Below are 24,284 nucleotides of genomic sequence, written 5' to 3' on the forward strand. Positions count from 1 at the left end.
CTTGTTGAGGGGAGGGACTTGCTTTTTAGTTTATCTCTGATTCTTGTGCCAGGTGCAGAACCCTCCTTCTTCTACAGTGCTCCACCAATATTTATTAAATGGACTCTTTTGTATCTAAATGTTGGAAGGATCCTAATATTGCCAACGAAAAGTAAGATTTAAGGAGAGGATGCTGCACTCCTTTGTCCTTCCTCAGGATACTCACTCTTGTACTCTGGGTTCAGGTAAAGAGTGGGAACTGACCAAACCAAGGAGGAACGTGAAGGCGTTGGGTCTAAGGAAGTTACTCCCATTACATATTTTGAGGCCATTTTGACTCCTTCCTTTCTGGTTGCTTATCTGAATCACTAGGCTACTAGATTAAAATTTACGGCCCCTCCCTGAACCTCTGGTCTTTTTCTTTTATGCTTTATCCTGCGCACATTCTTGTATTGTAGATATTTTGCAACCCGCTCCCCGCACCCCCTCCCCCCTCCCCCCGCCATTGAAATTGAGAATTCAGGAACACGACTTCTTTTCTATCCCCCAAAGTGATCTATCAACGATGTTTGTGGAATGCATGATGACTTTAACCCCAATCCCAAATAAATCTGGGGGTCTCTCAATCCCTCCCGGGCTAGCCTTGTATCTCCAGCAGTCATGCTGCGGGTACAGGTCTTCTACGTCTCTTTCAGAGAGGAGCCCCGGAGGGACTGAGGGATTACCCAAGGGAGGGCGGTACCGAAAGATACAGCCCCGGGGCCACGTTCTTTTCATCTTCTCTTCTCAGTCGGCCGAGCGCGGGGATGGGGAGGGAGGGATGCAGCTGGCGCGTGGAGGCGACCCATCAGTCGCTGGCTGAGCAAAGCGGCGTCAGGGTACCCTGCGGGACAGGTCCGCAGTTCCCGCCCCGCGCCGCGCACGCATTATGTAAGCGCCCGAGGCCACGCCTCCGTCAGGCCCCGCCCCCACCCGGCCCAGACTCGGGCTCCTGCTCTGCCGGCGGAGGGGGCGGAGAGAAGCCGCAGCTGCAACTTCGCCTGGAGGCTCTGAGCCTTGCCTGGGCTCACCCGGGGACCCAGTCGCCGTCACCGCGGAGCCGTCGCTTCCCGGGCCCGGCCTCAGCCCAGTGGACTCGGCCATGGCAGTCGCCGCCGCCGGCGCCGCGGCGAATCTGGCCCCTGCGCTCCCCGCCCGTCGCTGAGCAGCCGTTAACCAGACCGCCTGCCCGCCCTCCCGCTCTTGCCGCCGCGGCCCCAGGCTCCACACAAGTTTCCGCCGCCGAAGGAGCAGGAGGCGAAGGCGGGGGAGGACGGACGAGGGGAGTCGTGCGCCCCCGGCCCTCCCGCCCGCTATGTGGGGGCGCTTCCTGGCCCCGGAGGCTGGCGGCCGGGACAGCCCCGGCGGAGCCCGCAGTCTCCCGGCGGGTAAGTAACGGGACAGTCCCCCAGCTGGCGTGAGGGTCGCGGCCGACCAAGGCTCCTCGGGACCCCGCCGCTGCTCCCCTCCCTTCTTAGGCCTGGCTTCCCCCGGGCCGCCTCCCCGACGCCGCCGCGCGCACGCCCTCCCGGTTTCCTCCCGGCTGCCGACACCCCGGCCCCGCGGGCTGACATCTGGCGGGCCGCATCCGCGGCCCCGTCCGCCCCGCACCGCGCGGCTCGGCGTCCAGCCAGCTCCTCCTCGGGCCGCAGCCCCCGCGCCCCAACTTAAAGCTGGCCTGGGCCTCCTCCGGTTGCGCTTTGTTGTCCGACCTCTTCCCTTTCCCTCGTGGGGTGTGTGGCCAACGTGGATAACGGGGCTTACGGGGGACCTGAGCGAGAAGGTCGCTGCGACCGTGCTGCGGCGGCGGCTCGGGGCACGCCTGGGAGGGCCGGGGTCTGCTGCGCCCACGCCCGCAGCTGCCCCTTGGGGCGTTTTGGGGCGGGAAGAGGTTGCTGGTGATGTGGTCTCCTCCGTGAGTGATCCCGGAGGGGACTTCAGCCCCTCAGTGAAACCTGGTCACCTCCCCGCAGCTCTCTCTGGCGTAAGGGGAGGACACGTCCTGCATAAGCCAATCGATCTTTGAGCAGTGGGGGTGTTAATGCGTTTGCTTTTCCCTGGTTCCTTCAAGGAAAATTTGGAGATTGCCGCGTTGTGTGTGTGAAGGGAGCCGTCTGTATCGGACAGCCATTTCATGCCTTCATCTGCTTAGAAGTTGTGTGGGAGCCACCGAATTAGGATAAATCCCCCCCCCCCCAATTCGGGATAAAAAAAATAAGGCTTGGGTTGCCTGTGACAAGTTATTTGACACTGTCGATTCCTCCAGTCACTTTAACTGGATCTTGAACCCTTTTGAGAAGCTGAAAGTTATATAGAGCTTTTATCCAGAAAAATTTGCCATAAGTACAGACGCGAAATTTTTCTACAATTTTAGGTGTTTCTAGAACTCCTGAGTAACCTTGTTCCACAAAATGTTTGAGTTCCACTTGTAACTGACATTTTTGTGTACATTCAAAGCTATTTGCAAAACAAAAAAAGTAGAAGCAGTATTTGGAAGTGTGAATTTTTTTCTGATAGTATTTTCTGCTGTTTGAAATATATCAGGCACAGTTGCTATTAAAATTTCAAATAATGCAATTTTGTGATAGTCTAGAAATTTGTGATTTTTTTTACTATAATTTTACCAGTTATTGGGGGATGTAATTGACAAGTAGAAATTGTATGTATATTTAAGGTGTACAACTTGATATTTTGATGTATATATGCATCATGAAATGATCTCCACAGTCGAGCTAGTTAATATATCCATTACCTCATAAGAGTTACCGTATTTTTGTGAGTGGTAAGAACACCTAAGATCTACCCTCTTAGCAAATTTCAAGCATGCAGTACAGTATTAACTGTAGTCATCACACTGTACTCTTAGATGGAGACATATATAAATTTTAAATTCCAGAGTTAGATTTAAAATCATTCTCTTAAATTTGGTCCTGCAACCCTTTTAGAAATAATGGAATTTAATGTAGGTATGAATTTAGTAAAAAAATGTGAGTAGGAATTATTTTCTGTAAGATGTATACTACTTGTCCTAAGAAGGGGAGACTGCAGTTAAGAGGTTTCTGATGCTTACTGAGTATTTGGAAATCCTGCAATCAAAGTAACTTCAGTAAGTGAGAAGACACTTCATTATCCCTAGGGGTTGGTTGGATAGAGTGGTTTCAATTTATCTGTACATGTCAAAAGCCATCTGTAATATCTTTGTAACCTAATCTTCTTAAATAGATTTGTAATAATGTGTTTGGAGGTATAATATCACCCAAGCATTGTATCCATTTTTTCCATTTTTTACCATGAGCAAGAAAACAGTGCTTAGGAGTTAAGTAACTGAAGGAAGGACTTTGAGGTTGTATTGCAGCCTCTAGCCTCTATGTAGCAAAGAACATAGTGAAAGGAGATACTTTATAAACAGTACTGAAGTTGAAGGAATTTGGACAGGATAGCTTTACAAAGCATGTATTTTATCTCAGTTTTTTTTTTTGACAGTGATAAACCATTGGTAAGTCAGGACACGCCTTTCCAATAAAATTTTTTTTCAGCTATATGCTGAGAGTGCATTACTTTTACAGTAATAATGTAATTTTTGTTATGCTTCTTTATTCTTTTCTTGAGCAAATAAGTATTTTTTAAAGATTTTATTTATTTATTTGAGAGCGAGAGAGACAGAAATAGTAAGAGAGCACAAGCGGGAGGAGAGGGAGAAGCGGGGTCTCCACTGAGCAGGGAGCCCAATGCAGGGCTGATCCCAGGACCCCAGGACTGTAATCCAAGCGGAAGCAGACACTTAACCTACTGAGCCACCCAGGTGCCCCATGAGCAAATAAGTATTTAAAATTATTTTTGGTTAGTTTTATAAAGTTATACCATAGATGAGAAACTTAAGTGTAGTTTCTTTTACAAATGAGCAGATGGTAAAGTTCAAGATAACGACCTCTGAGTTGATTTATGCAGGATTTATTTTCCTGAGAATTTGAAGAAGATTTATATTTTTGAAATAATGCCCATTATATCTTTAGACTAAATTGAGTGATTTTAGAGCTTTTCTGAAAACAAAGGGCTGTTTTCTGATTGAATTTGTCAGCAATCATTTTGGTCCTGTCAGGACCAAATGCAAAGACCAGGGATAAGTAAATAATTTCTGGTATTGAAATGAGCTTATTTCAATATGTGGGTTAATTCTAAGTATCCTAAAACTGATTTGTTTATACAAATATGTAACTAGACTGAACAGAAAATGAAAGGTAATATAGAACCAGCTGAAAATACTGAAGGGAACTTTTTTATTTTTTAAGTAATGGCAGTAAAAACAAATAGTAATAACAAGTGTGAGATGGAAAATCCTGAACTTTTTACCTTTGTTTTAGGATTTAATTTTGTTTTGGTACCTCTAGTTTTTCAGCTTTAGAGAGTAACTGTTTAAAAATGTAAATAAGATGAATCTGTTCTTATATTTCCATACAAAGAAAAAACAAAAACCCCTCCCTTCTTCTTTTTCTACTGGCAAGTATGATTAGAAAGCTAATTTTAAATAGAACAAGTGGTATGTCTTTTATGTTTTCAGTTGAGTGCATTTGAGAATACCCTACTATTCAAAATGTATAATAGTTTCAAAGTTGGTTGAAGGTTGGGTATATTTCCCTTAGGTTTTTGTTTTATTTTGTTTTGTTTTTTAGAGAGGGAGGGGCAGAGGGAGAAGAAGAGAGGGAATCTTAAGCAGGCTTCATGCCCAGCGCACTGGGGCTCAATCTCACATCCCTGAGATCATGACCTGAGCGGCAATCAAGAGTTGGGACACTCAACCGACTAGGCCACCCAGGTGCCTCTGTTGGCCTTAGGTTTTAAAAATCTAGTATGATATAGTAATATTTTGAGTACTTATACCTAGTTATACTGAATTTGATTCATTTTATAAATGATATTTTAAAAATATTAATATATTCAACTCTTACAACATTTTGGGGTAGGTATGATAGTTTTAAAGTGTGCTAAAATATGATGTTATAGAAAACATAAGGTCTGAGGAAATGTCATTTGTTTAGTGCCTTGAGCTTGAAATCTACCTCTTCCTAGTTGATGCTTTGCCATAAGGTGTTTAGTGATGTCATAATGACAGTGGTGGTAACTGGTATGATTACATCAGATACTAAGGTTTTCTGCTGTGGTTCTGAATTAGATGGATCTAAAAGTACTGTGGTAACAATGAAACATAACTTTCACCTAAACTCAGTTGGACATGTTCTATTATAATAGGCATTGGGAGGTGAGGGGTGAATCTCAACTTAAGTGATGACTTTGTGAAATGAACTTGATTAGTAATTGGAATTTGATCACTTCTTGGCTTGAGTGAAGCTGGTTAATTAATCTGAGGCCAGGCAATAAATGGTGAGTTGACAACCACTATTGTCATGTTGTGAATATTTCTGTATGTTGATAACAGAAAGGTTTTACAGAGTCATGATTTTTCTGATTGTATGAAATGTTTGTATGCATATTCTGAAGACATGAAGAGTCCTAGATAGTATTTTACCGAGGGATGGCTTAATTAGTGGGAACTAATCTGTAAAGTGTGCATTAAAAAATGAACATGTCATCATTTAGATAACTTCCAAAGCTGCAATGAGATACTAATTATTAGTACTACTTTAAGGGTATTCACATTTTACACTGTCAAAATAATATTTTGAAAAGTAGAGTTTGTCATATAAGATCTTCCATTTTAAGGGTGGGAATGGTCAACATAAAATGAACATAAAAGTTTCTCCTCATACTAATATTTTACTTCCACATTCTATTTTTAATTAAAAAAATCCATTGTTATTACCTAGCATAGCAGTTGGCACATAATAAGTACTTGGTAAGTGTTTGTGAGTCATTCTTTCAGTAAATATTATGTAGTAGGCATTGTACTAGTCTCTAGGGATACATCACTGAACAAGAAAGATAAGGTCTCAGCTCAAGGGAGCTTATATTCTAGTGAGGAGCAAACTGTCTGTAAGTAAACTAACAACAAGAGAATTCACCTGTAAGTACTGTGAAAAAAAGGAAACTGGGTGAGATGGCCAAACTGGGTGAGAGCTACTTTGGATAGGCTGGTCAGGGAAGGCCTTTCTGAGGAGGTAATATTGAGCTGAGGCCAGAATGATGAGAAGGAACCAGGCATGAGGGGAGCGGTGGTCAGGTGGAGAGTACAGAAACAGCTCTATGGTAAGAATGAGGAGTTTGAAGAATATCAAGAGCCAGCGAATCTGGAACATAGAGAGCAGAGAGGTGAGGTGAAGGAGGCCTGAGAATGTAGGGCATTATAAGAAGTTTGGATTCTATTCTATGTGGGGGGAAGCTAGCTATGAAAGGGGAGGAGAGATGACTGTTCATTCATTCACTGGGGAGTGTCTCCTATGAGGCTGACACTATTCTATGTTTTGGGAAAACAAAGTAGACATTCTGTACTGTTGGTGTTTATGGATCACTGCTGGCTGTTTTGTGAGGGAAAGAAATTGTGGAGGGGTGTGGGAAAGAAGAGCAGTAGGGAAGCCAGTTAATAGGTTACTGTAGTAATTAGGTGACAGATGACGGCTTTGATCATAGTGGTAAGATTGGATTCAGAGAAGAGAACAGGTTTGGAATATACTTGAGAAAGCTGACAGGATTTACTGATGGTTTGGAGATGGAAAAGGAGGGAAAGAGGAATCAAAGATGTCTTAGTTTTGGCTTCAGTAATTAAAGTGGATGGTATTGACATTTCCTGAGGCAGGGAAGAGTGAGGAAGGCAAGTAGAATCAAGTTCTGTTTGAAGTGAAGTTTGAGATGCTTTTGAGAAGTTCAGGTTTGATATTGAGTCCAGAGCTCAGTGCGGAGGTGGGAGAGGTGGAGGTATGAATTGTGAGAGATATCTGAATATAAATGGTGTTTAAAGGTGGTCACATGGAGAGAGTATAGAGAAGACAGCAGAGGATCAAGCTCTGGGACATTTAATGTTTTCCGTCAGGTAGAGGAAGAGGAACCATCCAAAGAAACAGAGGGACCAGCCAGTGAGTTTGGAGTAGAACAAGAGTGTGATGTTCTAGAAGAGAGGAGGCTGAAGGAAGGCGAGTGATCACTAAAGTCTTATGGTTCTAAGACGCCATGTAAAATGAGTCAGAAGAGAATGGATCAATGTTACTGGCCAGTTTCAGTGGGAGACTCTTAAAATTAAGTTTAAAACTGGAGGGGATTAGAGATTCTCTAATCCACTCAACTCTTTATTGCATAGAGATCAATACGTAAGTCCTAAATAAAAGTTTGAATTGCTTTCTCCTTACTACTTCTCGAGCTAGGGTGACCAACTAGGTTTGCTTGGGATGCTGAGTTTTAAAACTAGGGGAAGTGTCTCCTGGGATGGCTTACATTGAGCAGTGGTTGAGCCTTGACTTTGCCCAGGGCATCTGAAGTGGTGTAAGTGGTCTTCCCATCAGAATAGATTTTCTCAGTCAGGGAACCTAGACTTTGGTAATTAGTTTTATTTTATGCTTTGGCCTGAGAATCTGCCTCAAAATAGTGACTCTGCCTCTATTTTAATTTTCTTGTGTGATAAGTGGTTTTAAGACTTCATTACATAGTGCTAAATTAATTCAAGTCTTTTATAAGATTATAAATTACTTTAAAGAATGAGTTTAAGATCAGGAGCTTTGTTTTATGCCTTTTCTGTATGGTAGGTGTCTAGTAAATAAATATGAATCCTTTACTGATGCTATTTTTCAGTAGTAAAATTCAGAGTTAGAGATGAACTATAGTTTTTAGTTATTCTTCTGGAAGAAAATGGGATGAAAGATTTGGACTACATTTCATGTAAAATTCAAAATTTTCTGCAAGGTGGTTACATTGCTCTTGTACGGGCAGACATTGTGTGTTTATTGGCCATAAGAAATATATATTGCCTTGCCATGATGTTAAAAAAGCTTATTTGAAGCTTTCTCAGTAGTACTGAGCATTCCATCTCATTTGAGGAATAAAGTACTGAAAAGTTTGACTAGAAATTAAGTTCTTTAATTTGGGGAGATATTTGTTAATTTTCTCAAAACTTTATTTTGAAATGTTTTCGAACTAAAGTTTTGTTTTTGTTTTTGTTTTTAAGTAGGCTCCATGCCCAGTATGGAGCCCAGTGTAGGGCTTGAACTCACAACCCTGTGATCAAGACCTGAGCTGAGATCAAGAGTCGGATGTTTAATGGCTGAGCCACCTAGGCACCCCTAGAACTAAAGTTTTGTTTTAGTTTTGGCATTTAGATATGTGAAGCACTTAGGTTCCTAAGTATGAGTAAACAAAAGGCTAATTGAGAAATAATTAGCATACTCAGCTTCCTTTGGAGGTTAATGGCTTCATAAATAAAAGTAGCGTTTCTTAGGCCTACCTACTTCTTTATTTAGGAAAACTTATTTTGGTTTGGATTTTTATTTTCTCCTAGGTGCTGTTGATTCTTCTAAGTTTTGGAATACTTTGCAACCATGTAGAATATTTTTTCTAGTGATACTATGAAATAGTTCTATTCAAAGACAAAGGGAAACCTCTGGAATACCACTTGGTGTACTTTCTCCACATTCGTAGTGGTTTTATTAAAAACCTCTCATTTTTACTAGTTTATAAACGGAACAGAGGTTTATGAGAGATTAAATTAAATGTGGTCCTCATTCCAAATGGCTACCAATGTACTTTTTTTGAAAGTAGCATTTCAAGTAACCAGAAGATAGGACTTTTCACCTTTTTATACATTGAAATCAAGAGGCCTGTCATTTTTTCACAGGAGGAGATAGACTTGTCTTTGTTGTTTGCTGCCTTAACCCTCTTGAATTCCTGTTTTATATAATGAGTACTTGGCAAATATTTATTGGTTTGAATTCATACTTTTTCTGTGAAAGGCAAACCACTTATTTATCTGATTGTTGTTCTTGATTGAGGTAATCTTAACCTCAACCTGAACCAATGAAAGTTCTTCCTTGTTATGGTAGAATTGTAAGTAAGGAAATACAGAATCACATCTGAAGAATATAGTCTTATACCTTTTGTGGTAATGTGTCTAAAATTATTTAAAGTAGTTGATGAATGAACTTCCCTATTTTTTTATGTTTAGAAAGCAAAGACTACTAGTTTTTGATTACATAAAATTCAGTTTTAGTTTACATTCCCACCAGCAGTTCCCCTTTCTCCACATCCTTGCCAATATTTGTTATTTCTTGGCTCTTTGATAATGGCCATTCTAACTGGTGTGAAGTGGTATCACTGTGGTTTTGATTTTCATTTTTCTGATGATTAGTGAGTGATGTCAAGTACCATTTGTATGTCTTTTTTTGGAAAAAATACCCATTCAGGTCCTCTGCCCATTTTAAAATCTGATCTATTTATTTATTTTTTGCAGTTCAGTTGTATGAGTTTCTTATATATTTTGGATATTAAATCCTTACCACAGGGGCATCTGGATGGCTCAGTCGGTTAGGTGTTCGACTTTGATCTCAGCTCAGGTCTCCATCTCAGGGTCTTGAGTTCAAGTCCCATGTTGGGCTCTACTATGGGTGTGGAGCCTACTTAAAAAAAAAAAACTTGCAGATATATGATTCGGAAATACTTTTTCACATTCCATAGCTTGCCTTTTCATTTTGTTGATGGTTTCCTTTGCTGTGCAGAAGCTTTTTAGTTTGATGTAGTCCTGCTTGTTTATTTTTGCTTTTGTTGCCTTTGCTTTTGGTGGCAAATCCAAAAAATTAATTGCCAAGACCAATGTCAAGGAGCTTATGCTCTATGTTTTCTTATGGGAGTTTTATGGTTTCAGGCCTTATGTGCAAGTTTTTTACTCATTTTGAGTTGATTTTTCTGTATGGTATAAGATAGGGGTCCAGTTTCATTCTTTTGCATGTGGCTGCCCAGTTTTCCAAACACCATTTATAGAAGAGACTATCCTTTTCCCATTGTATATTCTTGGCTCCTTTGTATTAAATTAATATACCATATATGCATGGGTTTATTTCTGGGCCCTTTATTCTTTTCCATTGATTTTTGTATTTGTTTTTATGCCTGGCACTTTTTAAAATTTTTATTTATTAAAGATTTACTTATTTGAGAGAGAGAACGAGCATGAGTGGGAGGGGCAGAGGGAGAGGGAGAGGGAGAGAGAATGTCAAGGAGACTCTGTGTTGAGCAGAAAGCCTGATGCACAGGACCTGAGCCGAAACCAAGAGCTGGGGACACTTAACCGACTGCACCACCCAGGCGCCCCTTTGTGCCTGGCACTTTTAGAAATATATCTCTTTCTGATTTTTCACCAAGATGGCAGAGGAGTAGGAGACCTTAGTTTCATCTGGTCCCAGAATTCGGCTAGATAGCTCTCAAATCATTCTGAACACCTGTGAACTCAACCAGAGATCTAAGAAAAGAATAGCTGCAACTCTACAAATAGAAAAGTGACCACTTTCTGCAAGGTGGGAGGTGTGGAGAAGTGAATCCAAGCTGATATATGGGAAGATAGACCGCAGGGGGAGGGAGCCTCTGTAAGCTGACTACTGGAAAGTGATATAGCAGTGGAATGCAAAAATCAGAACTTTTAGATGTCTGCTCCAGTGAGGGACATCCCTGCTTGAAAGGTCTCAGGTGGTTAAACAGGGCAGAATCCTAGGTGGGACAGTGCGGTCTCATTTCATTTTTCTGCAGTACGGAAAGCCTTCAGGGAACAAAAGCCACCTAGAGCAATCCAGAGCACATCACTAAGCCTGGCCCCCTGGCAAGGGCAGTGCCATTCTGCCCAGGTCAAAGACACCTGAGAATCCGTGCAACAGGTCCCTCCCCCAGAAGATCAGCAAGAATATCCGGGCAAAACCAACTTTACCAATCATTGAAAACTGCAGAACTCCAGCGTTAGGGGCATACAGCATATAGAATTCATGTTTTTCCCCCCACTATTCTTTAGTCTTTTAATTTTTTTCTCTTTCCTTTTTCAACTAATTTCTTATTTTATCAACTTTTTAAAAAATCTTTTAATTTTCATTTTTACAGTTACATTCTATCCTTTCATTGTATTTAATTTTATTTTTGTATATATATAAGTTTTTCTTTCTTTACAATTTTGGGGTACAGTTTCTTCTAACAGACCCAAATATACCCAGAATCTAGTGTATGGCTCTATTCTCTTCACCTGTCTGATCATATTCTCTCTCTCTCTTTTTCTTCTTATTTTTTTTTCTGTTAAAGTCTTTTTAAAAATTTTCATCTTTACAGTTGCATTCTTTCAATGTATTTAATTTTATTTATATATATATACGTGTGTGTGTGTATACAATATATATATAAGTTTTTCTTTCTTTACAATTTTAAGATGTAGTTTCTTGTAACAAACTGACCAAAATATACTCAGGATATAGTGTATTGCTCTGTTCTGTTCACCTGTCTGTTTATATTCCTTCTTTTTTTCCTCTTTTTTTTTTGTCTTTTAATTTTGGTTTTTACAGTTACATTCTGTCCTTTCATTGTACGTTATTTTTTACATATGTTTTTCTTTCTTTACAAATTTGGGATCTAGTTTTCTAACAAACAGACCAAAATACACGCAGGATCCAGTGTATTGGTCTGTTCTGTCCACCTTGTTTTAATTTTTTTTTTCAGTTTCAGGTCTTATCTGATTTCTTTAGTGTATATTTCTCCAGGGTCATTGTTGCCATTTTAGTATTTTGTTCTCTTGTTCATCCATTCTTCTCTGGACAGAGTGACAAGATGGAAAAACTCACCTCAAAAAAGAGAACAAGAGGCAGTACCGACTGCCAGGGACCTAATCAATATGGATATAAGTAAGGTGTCAGAACTAGAGTTCTGAATAACAATTATAAAGATACTAGCTGGGCTTGAAAAAAGCATAGAAGACACTAGAGGATCCCTTTCTGGAGAAATAAGAGCTAAAGTCGAATCAAGTTGAAATAAAAAAGGTTGTTAATGAGATGCAATAAAAAATGGAGGCTCTAACTACTAGGATAAATGAGGCAGAAGAAAGAATTAGTGATAATAGAAGAAAAAATGATGGAGAATCAAGGAGCTGAGAAAACGAGAGATAAACAACTACTAGATCATGAGAGGAGAATTTGAGAAATAAGTGATACCATGAAGTGAAACAGTATTAGAATAATTGGGATCCCAGAAGAAGAGGAAAGAGAGAGGGGGGCAGAAGGCATATTGGAACAAATTATGGTGGAGAACTTCCCTAATCTGGGGAAGGAAACAGGCATCCAAGTCCAGGAAGCACAGAGAACCCTCCTCAAAATCCATAAAAACAAGTCAGTACCCCAACATATAATAGTGAAACTTGCAAATCTCCAAGACAAAGAGAAAATCCTGAAAGCAGCTTGGGACAAGAGGTCCATAACCTGCAAGGGTGGAAACATTGGACTGGCAGCAGACCTATCCACAGAGACCTGGCAGGCCAGAAAGGACTGGCATGATATATTCAGGGTACTAAATGAGAAAATATGCAGCCAAGAATACTTTATTCAGCTAGGATGTCATTCAAAATAGAAGGAGTGATAAAAAGTTTCCATGACAAACAGAAATTAAAAGAATTTGTCATCACCAAACCAGCCCTACAAGAAGTATTAAAGGGATCCTTTAAACACAGAGAGCCCAAAAGTAAATAGACCAGAAAGGAACAGAGACTATCTACAGAAACGGTGACTTTACAGGTAATACAATGGCACTAAATTCCTATCTTTCAGTAGTTACTCTGAACGTAAATGGGCTAAATGCCCCCAATCAAAAGACACAGGGTATCAGATTGGATAAAAAAGCAAGACCCATTGATATGCTTGTCTGCAGGAGACTCATTTTAGACCCAAAGACACCTCCAGATTTAAAGTGAGGGGGTGGAAAACCATATATCCTGCTAATGGACATCAAAAGAAAGCTGGGGTGGCAATCCTTGTATCATACAAATTAGATTTTAAAACCAAAGACTGTAATAAAAGATGAGTAAGGATACTATATCATAATTACAGGGTCTATTCAACAAGACGATCTAACAGTTGTAAATATTTATGCCCCTAACATGGGAGCAGCAAATTATATAAACCAATTAATAACAAAACTAAAGAAACACATTGATAATAATACAGTAATACTAGGGGCTTTAACACTCTCCTCACTGCAACAAACAGGTCATCTAAGACCATCTAAGCAACGAGGAAACAAGAGCTTTGAATGATACACTGGACCAGATGGACTTCACAGATATATTCAGAACACTGCATCCTAAAGCGGCAGAACACACATTCTTCTCGAGTGCGCATGGAACGTTCTCCAGAATAGATCACATACTAGGTCACAAATCAGGTCTGAACCGGTACCAAAAGATTGGGATCATTCCCTGCATATTTTTGAACCACACTGCTTTGAAATTCGAACTCAATCACAAGAGGAAAGTTGGAAAGAACTCAATTACATGGACGCTAAAGAGCATCCTACTAGAGAGTGAATGCGTCAACCGGGAAATTAAAGAGAATTTAAAAAATTCATGGAAACAAATGAAAATGAAAACACAACTGCTCAAAAGCTTTGGGATGCAGCAAAGGCAGTCCTAAGAGGAAAGTAAATAGCAATACAAGCCCTTCTCAAGAAGCAAGAAAGGTCTCAAATACACAACCTAACCCTACACCTTAAGGAGCTGGAGAAAGAACAGCAAATAAAGCCTAAACCCAGCAGGAGAAGAGAAATAATAAAGATGAGAGCAGAAATCAATGAAATAGAAACCACAAGAACAGAACAGATCAACGAAACTAGGAGCTGGTTCTTTGGAAGAATTAATAAGATTGATAAACCCCTGGCCAGACTTATCAAAAAGAAAAGAGAAAGGACCCAAATAAATAAAATCATGAATGAAAGAGGAGAGATCACAACCAACACTAAAGAAATACAAACAATTATAAGAACATATTATGAGCAACTATATGCCAACAAATTAGACAGTCTGGAAGAAATGGATGCATTTCTAGAGATGTATAAACTACCAAAAATGAACCAGGAAGAAATAGAAAACCTGAACAAACCTGTAACCAGCAAGGAAATTGAAGCAGTAATAAAAAATCTCCCAAAAAACAACGGCCCAGGGCCAGATGGCTTCCCAGGCGAATTCTACCAAACATTTAAGGAAGAATTAGTACCTATTCTTCTGAAGCTGTTTTAAAAAATAGAAATGTAAGGAAAACTTCCAAATTCTTTCTATGAGGCCAGCATTATCTCATTATCTTGATCCCAAAACCAGACAAAGACCCCACCAAAAAAGAGAATTCCAGAATTCCCTGATGAACATGGGTGTCAAAATTCTCACGAAGACACTATCCAACAGTACATTAAAAGGATTATTTACCACGACCAAGTGGGATTGATTCCTGGATTACAAGGGTGATTCAACATCTGCAAATCAATCAGTGTGATACACTGCATAAGTAAAAGAAAGGATAAGAACCACATGATTCTCCGGACGCCTGGGTGGCACAGCGGTTGAGCGTCTGCCTTCGGCTCAGGGCATGATCCCAGCGTTATGGGATCGAGCCCCACATCAGGCTCCTCCGCTATGAGCTTGCTTCTTCCTCTCCCACTCCCCCTGCTTGTGTTCCCTCTCTCGCTGGCTGTCTCTATCTCAGTCAAATAAATAAATAAAATCTTTAAAAAAAAAAGAACCACATGATCCTCTCAATAGATGCAGACCATTTGATAAAGTACAGCATCCTTCATTAAAACTCTTCACAGTGTAGGGATAGAGGGAACATACCTCATTTTCATAAAAGCTATATACGAAAAGCCCACAGCAAATATCACTCTTAATGGGGAAAAACTGAGAGCTTTTCCCCTAAGGTCAGGAGCACGGCAGGGATGTCCTCTATCGCCACTGCTGTTCAACATAATACTAGAAGTTCTAGCCTCAGCAGTCAGACAAAAAAAAAAAAAAGCATCTGAATCAGCAAAGAAGTCATCAAACTCTCACTCTTTGCAGATGACATGATACTCTGTGTGGAAAACCTGAAAGTCTCCACCCCAAAATTGTTAGAGCTCATACAGGAATTCAGCAGCATGGCAGGATATAAAATCAATGCACAGAAATCAGTTGCATTTCTATACACTAACAACGAGACAGAAGGAGAAATGAAGGAGACGATTCCATTTATAATTGCACGCAAAACCATAAGATACTTAGGAATAACGCTAACAAAAGAGGCAAGGGATCTGTACTTTCTGAGTACTTTAGAACACTAATGAAAGAAATTGTGGAAGACACAAAGAAATGGAAAAACATTCCATGTCCATGGATTGGAAGCACAAATACTGTTAAAATGTCTATGCTACCTATAGCAATCTATACATTCAATGCAATCGCTATCAAAATACCATCAACTTTTTTCACAGAGCTGAAACAAACAATCCTAAAATTTGTGTGGAACCAGAAAAGAACCTGAATAGCCAAAGGAATGTTGAAAAAGAAAACCAAAGCTGGTGGCATCACAATACTGGACTTCAAGCTCTATTACAAACCTGTGATCATTGAGACAGTATGGTACTGGCACAAAAACAGACACATAAATCAATTGAACAGAATAGAGTACCCGGAAATGGACCCTGAACTTTATGGTCAACTAATCTTTGACAAAGCAAGGAAGAATATCCAATGGAAGACAGTCTCTTCAACAAATGATGTTGGGAAAATTGGACAGCCACATGCAGAAGAATGAAATTGGACCACTTCCTTACATCATACACAAAAATAGACTAAAAATGGATGAAAGAACTTAATGTGAGACAAAAATTCATCAAAATCCTAAAAGAGAACATAGGGGGCAATCTTTGTGACTTTGGCTGCAGCAACTTCTTGCTAGACACATCTCCAAAGGCAAGGGAAAGAAAGGCAAAAATGAACTGTTGGGATTTCACCAAGATAGAAGGCTTTTGCACAGCAAAGGAAACCGTTGACAAAACCAAAAGACAACAGAATGGGAGAAGATATTTGCAAATGTCTTGTCAGATAAAGGGCTAGTATCCAGAATCTATAAAGAACATATCAAACTCACCCAAAGAATAATCTAATCAAGAAATGGGCAGAAAACAAGAGCAGACATTTCTCCAAAGAAGACATAAAAATGGCCGTGAAAAAATGCTCAACATCACTCGCATCAGGGAAATACAAATCAAAACCACAATTAGATACCACCTCGCACCAGTCAGAATGGCTAAAATTAACAAGTCAGGAAACTGACAGATGTTGGCAAGGATGCAGAGAAAGGGGAACCCTCTTACACTGCTGGTGGGAGTGCAAGCTGGTGCAGCCACTCTGGGAAACAGTATGGAGGTTCCTCAAAAAGTTGAAGATAGAGCTACCCTATGACTCAGCAACTGCACTACTGTGTATTTACCCCAGAGATACAAATGTAATGATCCGAAGGGGCACCTGCACCCCAGTGTTCATAATAGCAATGTCCACAGTAGCCAGATGGAAAGAGCCCAGATGTCCTTCCAGAGATGAATGGATAAAGAAGATGTGGTGGAACGATGTGGTTGGAATTAGAGGGTATTATGCTAAGTGAAATTAGTCAATCAGAGAAAGATAATTAAATGATCTCACTCGTGAGGAATCTAAGACACAACAGAGGATCATAGGGGATGAGAGGAAAAAAATAAAGATAAAATCAGAGAGGGAGACAAACCATAAGAGACTCTTAATCATAGGAAACAAACTGAGGATTGCTGGAGGGGAGGGAGGTGGGGGGGATGGGTAACTGGATGATAGATGTTAAGCAGGGCATGTGATGTAATGAGCACTGGGTATTACAAAAGACTGATGAATCACTGACCTCTACCTTTACCTCTCTGAACCCAATTATACATTATAGGTTAATTAATTGAATTTGAATTAAAAATAGAAAAAAATCTCTTCATATTCATTTAATTATCACAACCCCATAAGATGGGTACTCTAATTTGTTGCCTCTTTTTACATGTGAAGAAATTGAGCTAGAGATAAGATAAGTGACTTAATCCAGGGCTCACTGCTAATAAGAGGCTGGATAGAGCTTGAGTCAGGCACCTTGTTTCACAGTCCATTCTTTACCACTAAGGTATAGTATTAATTCTCTAATAAAAGAATAAAAAACTAAGATAATTAGATTCACTTACCCTAGAGATAAACAGTACTGAAAAGTACTGAAATGGACTGGATGATGGCAATGAGGAACAAATATTGCAGTATTAAGTTTCCTTCATTTAGCTAGATAATCTCCAGTGTAGGTTGAGATTGTGTGTGTGTGTGGTTACTAATAATGTGAATGCTTTTTTATGTTTTAATGTTCTTTTTAATTTTTTGTAACTTTTTATGTTTTTTGTACCTATAGGTGATTGTTTTCTCATATTTATTAGGAATTTTGGCCATCATCCTCTCAAACCATTTATTATTTTTTAGTTGCTTTGGAAAATATTTACTGATCTTTAAATTGGTACTTAAAGGCAAACTGGCTCAAGGGATAGTTAAAAATCTTCTGGATTTTAAAATAAACAGACAACAGCAACCTCCCCCCTCAAATCCTGTTTAATCCTTCTTCTAAAAGGAAAAATATTTTTTAGATCTAATTATTAAGGCTTCCAGAATTTTAATTTTATACCATAAACATTTATTGGGTACCTAGTGACAATAATGACTAGCAATAATGACTACATTTATTGAGACCCTGATTCTGCAGCTCTGTACTAGAGACTTAAAGTAAAAAAAGTTATCTCTCACTGTTCTTAATCTGGTGAGGGATAAGAAAGTCATACATAAATGGGCTAATGTAATTTAGAAAATGCTGTTATTGGAATTTTGAATGTTATATTGGGAGAGCACTGAGACTTTTAAAGAAGGTAGAGAAGAAAAATAGCTTGGAGTCATTAAAGGACCCAGTCTGTTTGGAGGCAGTGATTAGGTATGTGTGATTAGGTAGTGTTCATAGGGGAGCTGGAAGGGGCGAGGGAGGAGTAGCGAGGGATTAGAAGGTGGGCTGTCAATTGGTGAAGAACTTTGCCAAGCTTGAGTAGTTTGAGTTTTATTTAATATTCAGAAAGGAACCTATAGATATATATGAACAAGGGAGTGATGTAAATATATTCAGTTGTCAAAAGGTGACTCTGGTAGGTAGGGGTTGAGGATGGCTTGGGGTGGAGTTAATTCAGCGGGAGATTCTTGCAGCAGTCCAGCCAAAAGACATGTCTGTGATGGTGAGAATGGGGAGGAGAGATCTAATTCAGTTAGTATTTACAAAATGGACTAAACAGTTGTACAAACTGATTACGTGTAAGGGTTCAGGAAAAGAGGTTTTCTTGTTACGTTCCCTGGATTTATTTGTTTTTAACTGAGTTGTACATTGATTTCTACTGATAGTAGAATTGGGGCAGTTAAGGGCAACTGTTATGAACTTTGTGCAAAAGTGCTTGTTAACATTTCAGAGGTGTTGAAATGTGAGATATGTGCATCTTCTGGCATACAAGGGTAAATGTGCTTTGATATTTTCTGTTTTTGTTCTTTTATTTGGTTTTTTTTTTTGTAAAACAGTTGGTTCTCAATACACTGATAAGCTGCATTTTGAGAAACACTGCAATTTGTATTCATGATTTGTATTATATTCAGCTTTTTATGTAAAAGTAAATCTGCTTTGTTATTTTTCTTGTCCTCTGGCTTAGAGTTGTCATTTAAAAAATTCGGTAAGATTAGTTGTTATTCTTCTAAGTGCAGTTATAGATATATAACATATTTTGGAAGACTTGATACTGTATGCATTTTTGCTTTCAACGAAAAACAAGCTTAGAAAGAAAATATAGTAGGTTATCTCTTCACTTGATGCTAATCTTGTATTTCCCAGTGTGAGAATTAATAATTTCTAAATAAGTTATCCCTAGCCATTCAGTATTCTATTTAAAAGAATTGAAATTGGTGTTAAAAAATATAATACTGTATTCCAAAGAGAAGTTCAGCGTACAGTGTCTTGGTATCTTTGCTATTCTTACAGAAGTGCTTCTGTCTTTGTTCTAAAGAAAACTGATTTTACAGTCATTCAATTGCTTTAATATGATGGGACCTAGGTAAGACTTTATTGTTATAGATCATGGAGATTATTCAAATTTTTAAAAAGTTCATAGCATGTCTCTAGAAATTGAGTAGTTCCCGTTTCAGTAGCATAATTGTATAACTATTATGTGAGAAAATTTTCCTTATTGTATCTCCTGGTAAGCATATTTCACTTCTAGCTCTTAACTGCTTTGTGATTCTGGATTGACTTGAATAGAGACAAGACATGTCATTCTCAGAATGAATTAATTCAATCTAAATTAAAGATTAGAATGTTATTTTATTCATGACATTTGTTAATTATCTTTAGCGTTCTAGGCATATAATATAAATTGGATCTTTTTATAGAAAAGAAGTACAGTTGACCCTTAAACAGTGCAGGAATTAGGGGTGCCAATCCCCCATGCAGTCAAATCCATATAAAGCTTTTGACTCTTCAAAAACTTAACTACTAATAGCCTGCTATTGACTGGGAAGCCTATGGATAACATAAGCAGTTGATTACACATATATGTTATGTGTATTACATACTATATTTTTACAAAAAAGTAAGCCAGAGAAAAAACATTGTTAAGAAAATCACAAGAGAAAATACTATACTGTACTGTATTTGTCGACACCATAAGTTTATATCCTCTGTGTACAAGATGAATTGTCTGTATCTGTATCAGTATTGTCATAAATGATACAATACTATAGATGTTATACATGTAATTAACGCTAGACACCAAAAGTGAACAGATAATGTGAAAAAGAAATTCATATATATTTACAGGTGTAAGGATTCATGTATTGATAATGAAGAAGCAATAATATGATTGCTCTTCAGTATCCTAGCCTATACATTAATGAATGAATCACTGTAGCATTTTTATGGCATATAGTATTACACTTATATTCATAATACATTATTGGAAACAGTGTTACATTTTTTTAATGTGTGATGATAGGCTGATAGCACAATTTTCAGTTACTAGAGAGAGGGGCATACTATAAGGTAATGTAATTCTTTGACAGGAAACTTATAAAACTGAGAAAACTAACATGATTAATTTTATATTAAATATTGCTCATTTTATGCCTATGGGAAGATAGGCCGCCCACTACCATACAGGTTTTGCACAGGATGTTCTACATAGTGAATACTTAGGCAATTATGATAATGGCTCAGAAACATCTCACATAGTTCTTGCCGTACGGTTATTAGATTTTCATGCAAAGACACACATATACAACAGGTAAGTTTATTAACTGTATGGCATGATGATTATTTACTATTCTTTAAGTGGAAGTGGATCATCATAGAGGTCTTTATCCTTGTTGGTAGGCCGAGGAGGAGGAGAAAAAGGAGGGCTTGGTCTTGCTTTCTTAGGAGTGGTAGAGGTGGAAGAGGTGGAGGAAGTGGGTGGGGAGGCAGTAGAGGCAGGCACACTTGTGTAACTTTATGTAAATACGTTGTAATTTCTGTCTGACTTCTTTGCTTTTTCATTTCTCAAAAATGTTTCTGTGCAGTACCAGTCATTCTTCCACCATTTGCTTTAGTTTTAGTGCTCGCATCATGGAATCGTCCATGTTGTAAAAGAAGTCAAAGCAGTCTTGAGTAATCAGAACTCTTCTGCCAGATTGTTTAATGTCGATTTGTTTTCTGGCACTGCTGCTTCTGTGTCGTCTTTTTCATTGTCTGGCATTGGTTCAAAAGCTGTCCTCTCCAGCAAGCCATCTTCTGTTAATTTCTCTGGTGTTGTAACTGTTAGCTCTTGAATTTCTCCAAGATCCATATCTTGAAAGCCTCAGTTTCCCACCTATTTTGCTATTTTCACAATCTGTTTCATTATTCCTTTGATTGGCTCTGTTGTAAATCCTGTGAAGTCATACACAACATCTTGACACAGTTTCCTCCAGCAGGAATTTATTGTTTTTGGGTTGATGGCTTTCACAGCTTTTTCTGTAACAATGATGGTATCTTCAGTAGTATAATCCTTCCAAACTTTCATGATGATCTCTCTATTGCTGTTCTGTTCCATAGTGTTTATAATCCTTTCCACAGGGAACCATGCAAAATGAATCTTAAAGTTCCTATGACCCCTTGATTCAGAGGCTGAGTTAGAGACATTGTGATAGGGGCAAGTAAGCCATTTTGATTTCTTTGGTATTGAACTCATAAGGTTCCAGGTGATCAGGGCCTTTGTCTGATATCAAAAGCACTTTAAAAAGCAGTCCCTTTCTGGCAAGGTACTTCCTGATTTCAGGGACAAAGCATCAGTGGAACCAGTCTAGAAAAAGGGTTCTTGTTCAGGCCTCCTTGTTATACAACCAAAAGCCTGGCTGCTGGTGGTTAGTTACCTTCTCCCTTCAAGGCTGGGGGTTAGCAGCTTTACAGGTAAGAACAGTCCTGATCATACACCTGACTGCATTTGCACAAAACAACAGTTAGCCCATCCCTTCCTGCATTAAATTTTGGTGCTCACTCCTCTTCTTTACTAATAAATATCTTTTGTGGCCACTTCTTTCAGAGTAAGGCACTTTTGTCTGCCTTAAAAACCTGTACAGGTAGATATCCTTTCTCATCAATGATTTTGGTAATGGCGTCTGGGAATTCATGTGCTGCCTCTCGGTTGGCAGAAGCTGTTTCTCCTTTTATCTTGACATTTTTTTCAGCCAAACTTCTTTCTAAAATTATCGAACTATCCTGTGCTGGCATTAAATTCTTCAGCTTTATATTCTTTACCTTTTTGCTTTAAGTTGTCTTGTACTGTAATGACTTTGGTTTTTCTCAAATCATACTAATCTATAGGTATGCCATTCTTACACAGTCTTGCACCCACATAAAAGCTGTATTTTCAATACAAGATAAAAAGGTATTTCATGGAAAGTTCAAGTTTTTTGCTCTTGCTGGTGTATCTGCAGCAATGGCTTCACAAATTTCCTTTTCTTTTTTAACAATGATCTTTATGCTGGATTCATTTATTTAGAAATGAAAGGCAACTACAGGTACAGACCTGAAACTATAGTACATATCAGGCAGTCAGCTTTTTCTTTCTAATGTCCTGACTTTTTTCTGCTTCTTGGGAGCATTTCCGGCATCACTAGTGGCACTTTGTATGGGTCCCATGGTGTTGTTGGAAGTTTATGTTATCGCACACAACACAATAAAAAATATGCAAGAACCATAAAAGATCACTTTTTACTGTGATACACAATGCACTGGAGATGATTAGCATTATGTGGCTTTTTAAGTGGATCATAGCAACAAGAGGTGGCTACAAAATTAAAACAGTAGCACAGTATGTATGTACTATAGTTAATTTTATGCGGTTATGATTTATTACTACATCTTTGTGTTTATTTACATTTCTCAACCTCAAATGGCACCATGTACAGTGTGAAATGTTTGTGTAAGTTTTGATTAATTGTGACTTTTTATAATAGATTTGTATGTATTTTATGATAGTGATAAGATAGGTCTGGTATCTACATATATTTTATGCATTTGTGACAAACCTAACCTTTTCTTAATTTTTTGGTATCTCTAGGCTAGAGATTCATGTGCAAGTTTTTTCATATTGTCCCAAATCTCCAAAAATGTTTCTGATATGTTTACTTAAAAAAATCTGTGTATAAGGGGAGGCACTCAGTTCAAACCCATTTATTCAAGGATCAACTATAATGTTAAAAATCTAAAAACTTACTTCTGATTTTTCTCACTGTTAGGAAGATTGGACATTGTTTCATATCTTTGTCATTTACATGTATTCCTAGCCTATTTATGCTATTTGCTGGATATTCTTAAAAAATATTTCTCCAAGTAATAGGTTTGCACATGGGAGAGAAAGTAGTGGGCTGGTTACCCTTTTTGATAATGGTTTAGACAAGATTTTGAGTTCATTTACAGGGGATATTACCTGAGGACTGATTGAAGAAAACATTTTGGTATAGATTATAGAAAAGATCAGAGTTAGAGCAGGCCTGGTTACAGAATACTGTCAGAGCAGGCCTGGTTACAGAATACTGTCACTTGGTGCTTTAATATGTGAGTGATTAATCAAATGAATTAATAAGCAAGGTAAGTCCCATTCTGAGAGAGGCCTAGAACCTATAAAGTTTTAAGTGGTTGTTCTGGACATCAAAGCTGGCCACATGTCTCTTTGGCCAATATTTTAAAATTTTGAGTTAATTTAAATGTATGTTTTTGTTTTGTTTTTAGAGAGGGGGAGAGAGAGAGAGAGAGAGAGAGAGAGAGAGAGAACTTGTCGGGGGAGGGGGGGTAGGCAGAGGGAAAGAAAGAGTCTTAAGCAGGCTCCATGCCCAGCCCGGAGCCTGATGCGGGGCTCGATCTCACAACTCTGAGATCATGACCTGAGCCAAAATAAGAGTCAGATGCTTAACTGACTAAGCCACATAGGCACCCTTAAATGTATATGGTTTTTAAGGCTACTTACCTTATACATCTATAAAACTGCAACAAATTTAATTCATAAATTATATGTAAATAGAAATTTAAACTAGTATTAACATGGCATAATGTTTTATTAAAACTAAATCTTTAATGTTGGGATTAATATTGGTAGAAAATAGCTTCAAGTCTAGTTTTATTAATCTGTTTATGAATTTTGATTTTTAATTTTAAATACAGAGAAAGGCTATTCCTAAAATTTTGGTAAAATGATTTAATCCATTTTATGGGCATGTTTATTATTTTGTGATCTTTACATTTAAATCTAAAAACTTTATTTTTTCTAAAGATGGCTAGAAGGCACTCCTTTTATGGCAATTTCAATAGTGTCTCGGTTTGTAATTCTGTGAAGATGTCTTGTTTCATATCATGATGATAAGTGCCTCATGTGTTATTTGCTCTTTACTTAGAAGCAACTGCATTTGTGAACATAAAGCACAAATGCGGGCGTTGAAATTATTGATAATAAATCTGTTTTAGGGTAAGTTATTCAGATCATTTGTAACATGCTTATTAATTTTTTAAGAACGTCATTGAATGAAAGCCCAAAATTCTTGTGTAGAACTTATTAACTTCCACAAATAACTCTTCAGGCTCCAATTCGAGAATCTCTGTGTTAGTCATTAATAAAGACATGTGCTTCTATAGCTTTTATACAGAATTCAAAAGATTTAAAATTGCTTTTTTAGTTTACCGTAATTTTGTAAAAGATTCTATTTATTTGAGAGAGTG

At 38.5% G+C, this 24,284-nt stretch overlaps 1 protein-coding gene across 3 annotated transcripts in view; it reads left to right on the forward strand.

Annotated features, from left to right (window-relative positions):
- Nucleotides 1–971: 971 nt before the first annotated feature.
- Nucleotides 972–24,284, forward strand: part of CEP85L (centrosomal protein 85 like) — a 161,300-nt gene continuing 137,987 nt past the window's right edge. For 2 of the 3 annotated variants that reach the window (XM_026504696.4, XM_044386278.3), the window contains exon 1: nucleotides 973–1,406. In XM_026504696.4, coding sequence (XP_026360481.2) covers nucleotides 1,334–1,406 — 73 coding nt within the window. In that variant the 5' untranslated portion in view covers nucleotides 973–1,333. Of the gene's footprint in view, nucleotides 1,407–24,284 lie in introns of all 3 variants that reach the window. The other variant, XM_048226184.2, reaches the window with a different exon arrangement.

Source organism: Ursus arctos, unplaced genomic scaffold, assembly GCF_023065955.2.
Source record: "Ursus arctos isolate Adak ecotype North America unplaced genomic scaffold, UrsArc2.0 scaffold_13, whole genome shotgun sequence".
Lineage (NCBI taxonomy): Eukaryota > Metazoa > Chordata > Mammalia > Carnivora > Ursidae > Ursus > Ursus arctos.